The 10178-nt window shown below is 47.1% G+C and overlaps 1 protein-coding gene across 1 annotated transcript; it reads right to left on the reverse strand.

Moving 5' to 3' along the window:
• Positions 1 to 1453: 1453 nt before the first annotated feature.
• Positions 1454 to 8969, reverse strand: PTGS2 (prostaglandin-endoperoxide synthase 2). The gene is made up of 10 exons (XM_039556443.1): positions 8905 to 8969; positions 8417 to 8533; positions 8162 to 8305; positions 7593 to 7736; positions 7029 to 7210; positions 6140 to 6223; positions 5723 to 5969; positions 4524 to 4810; positions 4216 to 4363; positions 1454 to 4072 (listed from the first exon to the last, which is right to left on the reverse strand). Exons 1-10 carry the CDS (start codon positions 8957 to 8959, stop codon positions 3666 to 3668), a joined length of 1815 nt encoding a protein of 604 aa, XP_039412377.1. The 5' UTR covers positions 8960 to 8969; the 3' UTR covers positions 1454 to 3665.
• Positions 8970 to 10178: the final 1209 nt, after the last annotated feature.

Genomic DNA, 10178 nt, shown 5'->3' on the forward strand with positions numbered 1-10178 from the left:
AGAATTTGGCAGGGCAGGTTTCCTCTGGGGAACATTCTTGCCTTTTGTGTCATCAGGACATGCCCCTGCTCAGAGGGAAGGAGGAGCTCCTCCTCTATCAAGCTATCTCAGCCATCATGCTCGAATCCATCCGGGCTGGCCCTTCCCTAATTAGGGCAGCAGTCACCCAAAACACCTTCTTCATGGATGACCCTGCAGCTGCCTGATCACTGCCCATCCTCTCCCACTGAAACCACCGGCCTTGTCTTCACTCCTCCCCTGCTCAGCTTCCCCGCAAAACAGGGATGTGGCAATTCACTTGTGGGGACAATGAGCTGACTGGGTGTTAAAGGAAAAAAGCCCCACACGTGGTCTGTACCTGCCCCCATTCACCCACAGCCTGGAGTGTGGCCAGGAGAGGCACTGAAGTGATGCTTTTGCAAGGGTCCTCAGGACATTGCATTTTTGGGGCTGAAGATGGTCACTGAAGTGATGAGAACTGAGTGTTGAGGAGAATTGCTGGAGGTGTTTGGGTGCCTGGCTATAGAAGGAATGCAAAGGAACTGCACACCTGTGGAGATGGAAACGAGCTCCAAAGCAGAAGCAGAACCGTCACACTCTCAGGACTGGAGCGTTGTTGGGAATATTGACCTGTGGCACACTGGGATGAGCTTGGGCCAAAGAGGACTTTGGGTGGCTGGAAGGAAGGTGACTCTGAGTGAAGGACTGTGGCTCTGGGGTTGGCCTCTAGACAGAGGCTGGGAAAGGACAGGGCACCAATATTGGGATGGGGGAGTACTGGGGACAGTCAGCAGTGGGATGATCGTGGGGGACTGAGGTGACACTTGGTCAGAGGCTGGTGCAGGTGGTGAGTGACAGGCAGTACAGCAATCCCCTGGGATGTCTCCTTCCCAGCTTCCACTCATTCCTCACCAGAGGTGAAAATGCAGGGAAGAGGCTGGGTGGCCTTGAAGGTGCTCACTGCAAGAGGGGGACACATTGTCCAAGCTCCTGCTCCAGCTTTTAGGAAGAACAGCCCTGCTCTGGTCCAGTGGTCACTTGCATTCCAAAGCAGTTTCCCCTTCTGGAGAATGCCAAGCATGAAAGGAAAACAGCTCTGGACTGTTCTAGCCTGGGAAAAGGGAAGTGAGGAAGGGAAGTCAGTTACACCAAGGCAGTGTTGTGCAACTCCAATATTGTACTTTCCCTTTGAAGCTGCCAGGGCAGTGCTGGCATCTCCGCTGTAGATAAGAGGAGCTGGCCCTTCCAGGGATGGAACAGTGAAATCCCTTTTCACTTGAGGCCAAAGGGACAAAAATTACGTCATTTGGGCAATTTAAGCTACTGGCATCTTGGGTTTGACACACCAGAGAATTTAGTGCTGCTGGTAATGCCTTGTAATTCTCCATGTAATCAATTAAAGAACTGATCCATCCTAAACACTGCTGAAGGAAAACACAAACAAAGGAGCCCATAAAGGTAATGTTTTCAATTTATTTGTATAAACAATTGCATTTTAACAACATTGTTGTCCTACAAAAATAAAGTGAAAAACAATTCACAGAATTTTAAATAAATAATCTCAAACATCCACATTTAGAGGCTGTGGAATACAAAACGCAGAGTGCACAGGAATCCTTGCTGAAGCAGCCTGTAACTTAACTCAAGTGAGATGGTCTGAGGAATTCCTCTGTACCTACCCCAAAATAACTTGATCTGTCCAGACTTGCCTCCCTTTGCCTCTCAGCCAAACCCTGTTCCTGGGTTAATGGCAGAAGGGTGCTCTGAAGGGTGCCCAGAGCTGGGTCTGATGGACAATTGCATGACGAACAAGTGTCCAAGCAGCGTTCACTCATTAGCACATACAGTACTGACCACCTTTGGATACAAGGGGAGAGAAGGCTTTCCCTTCTTCATGCCTCACAGAGAAAAAGGAAAACAAAAGCCGTTCTTGCTCCCACAGCATCCATACCAAGGACCACCCCAGACCAGTCACTGGTATCGATGGCTGCAGGAGAGCTTGGTTCTGCTGTTCCTGGCCACAGCTACAGACCTACCCAGCACGAGGCATGGCTGGCTCTACACAAATCCATGGAAAAAGAAGCCACAGACAAACTACACTACTGCCAGAGCTGGTACAATGCACAAGCCTCTACAAGCGCTTGAGAGTTCAGATGAAATGGAAAACTCAAGTCCTTTTCCACAAGTAGTCAAGGAATTTTGGGCAGGGGCACAGAATACCAGGTTGCTGTTCTACTCCAGTCTGATGTGACATTTTCTTTTTCCCTATAGTTCCCCAGCTGTTTTTATGGGAAGATCATCTTCTACATTTCCTCTCTAGAAATTAAAAAAAGATACCCTTACATGCAAAGTCTGAAGTGCTGGTACAAGATCCCTATGTGCCCAGATGAGACTAGATATTTTAGTGCTGGATCAGGACAAATACATCTAGGAGATTTTGTGCTGGCCAGTTTTAAAGAAGCTTAAGCCACTTACTTAAAATGCCTCTGTTTATAAATTATAAATAAAACATTATCCCTCCCTCGCCCACTAACCCCCCCAATAAATAGAAGTACAAATTGCACATACAGCTTGTGCACATAGGCAGAGCTACCTTCTGTGTCTGGAAGCACTGCTCAAATCTCTTCTGTGTTCAGTTCTCTGTGTATTTACAGAGCTGCTCAGTTTACAGCCCCCCTGGTTTTGGGAGCACAAAGCCACAGCCACACCCTAACTCCAGCTATACTGTCCTCCTGTCCTTAGAGTGACAGACATTAAAATTACATTATCAAGTAGACCAGAGAACTACAGCTATGAAAAGAATCCCAGTGCCTTGGGCTAAGTTTAAGACCTCCCCAAAGTTACATAATAAAAACATCCCTACCCAAATGCAAGCAGCCTTGTATTGCAGCCTGAGAGTAGTCAGTTACTGTAAAGCTCAGTATCTCATTCTCACACCCTTCCACAACTAATACATCTGTCACACTTCCTTCAAAAAGAAGTAGAATCCAGGAAAAGTACTATTTTCTTTAAATATTTAAAACATTAAAAACATTTTTTAAAAAAGTTGTAAAAAAATTTACTTTCACCTAAATCCAGAAGTGGATTGGTACATAAGAGACATTAAATTACGATACAAAGTGCCCTATCTGCAATGAGGGAGAGGTAGGTAGCATCAACAACAAATGCAATGCATTTTCTGACCTTACATAAAGAAGTGAGTCTCAAGTATTTTTTTTTGTTAATTTTTGAGTGCTCATATGAAATCCATAATCTCTTCTGGCAGTTTTCATTAAGTGAGATTTTTTCTTGTACTTTTAGCTCAATAGCTGCTTTCAAGTCGCTGAGAAAAAAAGTTGCTTTTGTAGTGTTACGTGACCTATGAAAACTGCTAGAAAGAATCACCACGCCTCCCCTTCATCAAGTATTAAAACAATAGTAAAAAGAAGTTGGAACCTTTATCCACTTTGGAATACATCGTTCTGTTACAGAAGATTTTAAACAAGGGATTCAGCACTGTCAAGCTCAAACACAGAAAATCCCTTTTGTAAATGGAAGCCTTACCTCAGGTAAGGAATTTAAGGCAACCCCCACAGTGAAGATGCTCAAGTTGGTTTTTTAAATACTAAGCCATAAATAGAATAAATAACACAGTTAAATAAATAAATAGATAGACAGCTGGGTTTCTACAGCTCTGCAGAGCGCTCTTTCAGCAGGAGCGTGGGGTTGATATCTTCCATGGCAGTTTTTGAGGTACTAACGTTAATCGTGGCCTCGGTGGGCTCAGGAGGCAGGATGTGGAAGGCAGTGAAGGGACAGCCCTTCACGTTGTTGCAGATGAGCTTCTGCAGGGAGGCCGTGTTGACGATGTCGAAGCCCACCTTGCCCCCGAAGGTGCTGGGCTTCCAGTACTCAGGGGAGCAGATGGCGTTGCCCATCAGCCCCTTCAGGGAGAACGGCGCCCCGATCTCCACCATGGTCTCGCCAAAGATGGCCCCAGGCCGGGGCTTCTCCACCAGCAGGCCTGGGTACAGCTCCATGGCATCGATGTCCCCGTACAGCTCCTCCAGCTCCGCTGCCATCTCTTTTTCTCCTGCAACGAGTAAAAAACGTAAGTGGAAAAATCCCATTTTCCATGCAAGACTGTCCTGCTCAAGCCCAGTAATGACACTGCAGGACTCTGCGGGCATTTTAAGACAATGTGTCTCATTTGCTGGGAGGGATGAGGACTGTTACCTGTAAGCTCTTCGAAGGATCGGAACGGTTTCAGCATGAAGCGTTTCCTGTACTCGTTCAAGGACTGGTACCTCATCTGCCTGCTTTGGTCAATGGAGGCCTTTGCCACTTTCTGTACTGCAGCAGGAACGTTCTTCCCACCAGCAACCTGTTCATGAAAGAGAAAAAGCTGTTAAGATCTCCTGATATGAGTCACGAGGAAGTTGTGACTTTCCAGTGATTAGTTTTAAATAGCTTTATCCTGTTCCCTTGTCCCACCCCCAGCTCATGCCTCTGTTGGTTCACCATCAACTTGAAGAAGGACCTACCCTGCCAGCACTTTGCTTGGAGAAAGATTTGACCATATGGGAGAGGCCGTGCTCCAGCATGATGGAGTTGTTGTAGAGGAACTGCTGGAAGGTGTACTCCTGGTCGTGGATGCGGAAGGTGTCAGGCAGCAGCGGGTGCCAGTGGTACAGGGTGTTGAACTCGGCTGCGATGCGGTTCTGGTACTGGAACCTCTGGTTGAACAGCAGCTCGGGGTCAAACTTCAGCTTGAAGTGGTACCCACTCAGGTGCTGCACGTAGTCCTCTATAACAATCTTGATTGTCTCTCCTGTTGGACAAAGGAATAGGAGAGAACGTTAGCATTGCTTCTCCTCAGTGGCAGGGAAAACACAATTTCTGAACTGTTCTAAAATATACTTCAGTAATCAGGACAACAAACACTTTCCTGTAATCTCTCCTATAAAGCAATTAATGTATTTTATGTGACTAAAGCATGGAACAGTACTTCAGGTCCCAAGAGTTCTGGGCTGTGGGTAGTGAGGTGTTTTCTACAGCCTGTTTTCCCCCTCCCACCCTCCGAAGACACAATTCCTTGCACCCTCCACAGAACAGCACACACCAGCATTTACTCTGTGTTCAGTCACACAATATCTCTAGCAGAAAGGGAGGAGATAATGAAGAAACTTGATGTCTGAAAGCAAATCTCAGCTTCTGAACTACTTAATACAATTGTCTTGGTTTATGGTTTCAATTGGGGCAAGGTTTTTTCCAGCTTAGACCACATCACCATTTACATAAGATGAAATACCACTGGGCATACAATTAGACAGGAGAACTATGCAGAGTTACATTTTTCAGAACCTCCTGAACTTTAGACTTAATCACAGCCTTTATTTTGAAGCATACCTAAGCTGACCCAACCCTAGGGTGAAAAACCCCCAAAATCCCACATCAGGGAGCCTGAGGTCATCCAGCCTCACAGGCTTTCTCTGAGAAAGGAACCTGAGCTTCCTGTCTTTTCACTGCTTTCAGTTCTGCTTCCCTCAGAAAAGGGAATTGAGTGTCACTGAGTTTTCTTCAGTTTCATCTTTAGCAGAGCTGGGGGGAAGCTGCGCCTCAACACAGCCCCAGTGACAGGCCACGAAGAAGCCACTCACACCCCAATTTATGGGATAGCTTGCCCCTCACTCCAGCTCTGCAGGCTTGAGCTGGAGCTGCACGTAGCAGCAGTGGCCCTCACCTATCAGAATGAGCCGGGTGGTCTGGAAGAGCTGCTCGTCGTCCCAGTCGGGGTGCTGGCGCTTGAGCACGTCGCAGACGCGGTTGTGCTCGCGCAGCCAGATCGTGGCGTACATCATCAGCCCCGGCACCAGACCGAACACCTCCTGCCCCACGGAGAACTGCAGGTGCTCGGGCACGTGGGGTGGGTACAGCATCTCTGCCTGCGTGTCCCTCACCGTCGGCGGGTACATTTCTCCATCGATCATCTGTGTGTGGGGGAAACACCAGGAGTTTTGAGCTATGGTACTTTGGTTAAGCTCTGTCGGCTCTCTCAGCTCTGACTCACGCTTTAGATCACCTACACCATTCACACAGCACTAATTTAGGAAATCTATGCCATCCAGTAAGAAGGTAGGAATTCTGAGCTAAGACATACCTGGTATTTCAGCTTTCCATCCTTTCGAAGTCTCAGTTTAAGTTGTCTCTCCAGAGTCTCTCCATAAATGTGGTTCAAGTCAACCTATAAAACAAAAGCATTTGGGACATGAAGCCAACCTGCATTTTTTGCTATTTTAGGACAGGTCCCACTTCTATGGATACCAATAGGAGTTCACCCCCTAGATATTTACCTTTTAATTACATTACTGCTACCTTATAAGTATCATGCCCCAGTATTTAACATGAAACCAAATTATTTCCTGGCAACTGAAGCCATCTCTGCGTAAGAGGAGGTTGTTACATTGGCAATTTAAAAGGACTCTGTTTAAAGTGTCAGCAACTTTCTACTATGCAGACAGCTTTCTATATATACACACACAATTTATAGCTCTGATTTGGACATACAAGTAACACTTACAGTGAAAAACTCTTTGTTCAAAGGCTGCCTATCTTGTAGGTAAAGATCCTAAATCCAAGTCTGCTTTTGAAGTTCTTTTTAAACTAAGGCTATTAGCAGTACACAAGCAATACTACAGTGCTGGATACAGCTCTTTGGAACCAACAGAGTCCAGAGAAGTTTTGGATACTCGCTACATCTAACATGCTTTAGGTGAAAGCAGATTTTTGGGAATAATAAGTGATCACTGGACAGGTATTTTAAACAGAACCACTTCGGCAGAGCGCGTGGTTCTCACCCAGGAAGAGACACTGCCCAGCAGCAGAATTTGGCCTGAGGAGCAGTTGCAGAAGAGGTAATCCCATGGGATTGTGGCACAGTGTGCACACAGGTGTTTGTCCCCTGGCAACCCGCAGGATGCCATTCTGGCCATTCCAGCCACTCAGCAGCTCCCAAAGAGCACGAGCCATGTCCCCAGAAGTGACCGTACCCCGTGGCCGAGCGCTCTGGTGAAGGCAGGGCCCCTCTTGTGGTCCGTTTTGAAGAACTGGTGCGTGAAGTGCTGGGCAAAGAACGTGAACATCACGTTTGTGCCTTGTGGGTCAGGAATAAACTTCCTCCTCAGCAAAAACTTCTCCACGATCAGACTTGAATCTGGGAGCTCTTTCTTACCTGTGGGAGAAACAGACAGTGAGATACTCAAGACAACCCTTCATGAAATACTGAAGTTTATTCCTAACAAAAAGGCTTTAGACTTTCAGTGGAATATTGAATGACAGCAGCATACAAACAAGGGGAACTACCTACTTCTCTATGCTCACTTTCTTGATTTTATTAGAAATTTCTAAGTTCCCTGCTTTAGCATGTAACTCAACAGCAAGAGCCAGAATAATTATCTTTTAGATCTTTACACAATATATCCAAAATATGGTTATTCTAAAAGTCAACTATACTGAAAAAAGGCTACAGACAAGCAGGTCCCATAAGAACTTCTAATTATTTTTTCTTCTTAGAAAAGACCAAGCAATCATTACGTGTCTGGTTTATCCCTCACCTTTAACACCCATCGGTGTTGGGCAGTCAAGTCCTACTGGTGGAAGGCTTCTTGTGTAGTAGGAAAGATTGGAATAAGCTTCCCAGCTTTTGTAACTGTAGTCACTATTGTAAGTTGGTGGGCTGTCAATCAAGTGTGATCTTGCTGAAAGACAAATAAATATTTGGTTGTTTTTAACTGTACATTTTAGTCTGAAAAAGTAAATCACAAAGCCAGATCTTTTCCATGTATTTGGCAGCAGTTGTAAATTCCACACAACTCAGTTACTGATATTAAATACGATTACAGTTACTGAATAACAGGACTGGATCCTGGTTTATCAGGTGGATCTCACTACTAACATGAGCAATTGGGTGCTAAATTCATGTCAGCAAATTCTGGACTCTTGCGGAAAGTAGAATCAAGTTGCACTTCAGCATGTTTCATACAAGTCTGCATCATGCAGAAGTCTTAAATTTTGGTGTTTTAACCTTAGTGCAATTTAGGCTGCTTGATTTATACACAGATCAATTCAGTGCAATATCCTGGAGTAAGTTTTAAGAAGACTGGAAGAAACAATCCACACTTACATGTTAGTACATATCTCATAATAGTGTCCCGTAAGAAGGGAATGTTGTTGATGATATTCCAGGCTCCTTGGAAGTGGGTGAGGATGTAGTGGACAGTGTTTGGTGATGGTTTCAGCACTAGCCTCAGCCACGTGAAGAATTCCGCTGCGAGAGACAATGGGAAGGTCATTATTAATCAGCTCATGGAGGATAACCTGCAATGCTGGAATTGGATTACGCGTTCCAGTTCCACAGAGAGGGGTGTGGGATACTCACGAGTGGTGCAGTTCTGCCCGTAGTAGCCTGTCCTGGTGCAGTCGCACTCGTAGCGATCGGGCCCCGCGGTCATGCAGACGCCTCTGTTCTGGCAGGGGTTCGAGCAGCAGGGGTTGGCTGCGAGGGAACCAGAGCTCGGGTTAGCACCTCTGCAATGCACTCCCACCTTCCCAGGACTTTGTACAACGAACGAGAATGCCTTGGAGTTTAATGCTGATCAGGAAGGCATCACAGCGACCATCCATCCATCCATCCATCCATCCATCCATCCATCCATCCATCCATCCATCCACGGTAACCTCTGGGCTACCAGGGAGCAGCTTTAAAAAGCGCAAGAATTCGCCTCTTGTCTGCTGCTCCCTCTGAAGGGGAGATCACCCCGCATGGGGCCTGGCACCCACACACACCAGAGAAATGGCAAGAGAGCGAGGAGCACAAAAAGCAAGAAGGCAAAGCGTGCGTTGATCCGGAGCGCGGGGCGGACTCACCGGCGCGGCCGGCGGCCAGGAGCGCGGCCAGCAGGGCCAGGGGCAGCAGCGGCATGGCGGGGCTGGGCTGGGCTGGCGGGGCTGGCTCGGCAGCTCTCTGTGCCGGCCCCTGCTTCCCCTCTCCTATTTATGCCAGGGCAGAGCGAGCGCGGCTGAGTCACTGGCCGGAAGCCCAAACCGGGAATTTCTCGGCCCGCCCCGGCCCCGCTCGGCCCGGCCCCGCTCGGCGCAGGTATGAGGGGCGGCCGCTGTCGGCGGCTGAGGGACGGCACGGGGCTGGCACCGCCACAACGAGCTCCTGCCAGCGCGGGGTTCCGCTGATCGACCATTTATTATGTATTTAATTCATTAGGCAGGAGATCGGAGGGCTGTGATCACACACGGGCTGCAGAGCACTCGCGCTGCAAAGCGCCACACAGAGCGGGAAGGAAGGAATGCTGGAGGGAATTTAGTTTTAGTTTAGTTTTAGGGAATTTAGTGTGTCTGGCAAGACCAGATCCTGTTATTAGGCATTTTTGGAACAAACAATGGCTTTTCCCCAGCGCTTTTCCTTTAAAATTCACCACCACCACTTCCCACCCCCCCTACCCCCCCCCCCCCCCGTATAGTTGCACTGTAAACAAAATTTCCCTAATATCTTTGAGAATGTTTTATCTTTTGGTCATAGATTATTTTTTATTAATCAGGACGCTTTAGCTACTATTTTTAGTCCCTCTTGCGTGAGGAGCGACGATGAAAGCAAGAGGATGTCATGCGGTTGTGCAACCGTGCAGTAGGGAGTTGCACTTTCGCCCTCGAGGTCAGCATCAAACTCCAAAAAACCACTGCTGCTCCAACAAAGATAGCTTGTGATGGGGTTTGAATTGCAAATTGCAGTGACTTGACAGTGGATTCAGGCCGATTTAAACACAATCTTATTTTTAGCCCCAAAGTGTGTTGTGGTCAGTGAGTAATTTGTGTACATCTGTAGTGGGTCTTTCTGGATGTTTTAGGACGGTACACAAAAGGCTGCATAATCAAGAGAAGGCAGACAATATTTATTTATACATTTGCATGCAGAAACCATGGGCTGGGTCAGACACTCAAGCAGAGGATGGCTGTCAGCAGCCTGTCCCCAGCTTAACCGGGGGCCACATCCATGTCTTGCTCAGTCTTATCAAGTATAAAAAAGGTGATGTTTTGTTCCTGCATAACCCATATCAATTAATTACAGAATGCTGGTTATCCAGTGGATCAGGCTATAGTATTCCCAGCACTATAGATCAAGGGTCTAC

Source organism: Corvus cornix, chromosome 8 (genome assembly GCF_000738735.6).
Source record: "Corvus cornix cornix isolate S_Up_H32 chromosome 8, ASM73873v5, whole genome shotgun sequence".
NCBI lineage: Eukaryota > Metazoa > Chordata > Aves > Passeriformes > Corvidae > Corvus > Corvus cornix.

Coding starts and splice junctions, on each gene's coding strand:
- PTGS2 (XM_039556443.1), bottom strand. CDS start 8,959: ATGCCGCTGCTGCCCCTGGCCCTGCTGGCCGCGCTCCTGGCCGCCGGC. Junction 7,211..7,592: donor AACACCGATGGGTGTTAAAG/GTGAGGGATAAA, acceptor TTTCTCCCACAG/GTAAGAAAGAGCTCCCAGAT. Junction 6,224..7,028: donor CCAGAGCGCTCGGCCACGGG/GTACGGTCACTT, acceptor TTTGTTTTATAG/GTTGACTTGAACCACATTTA.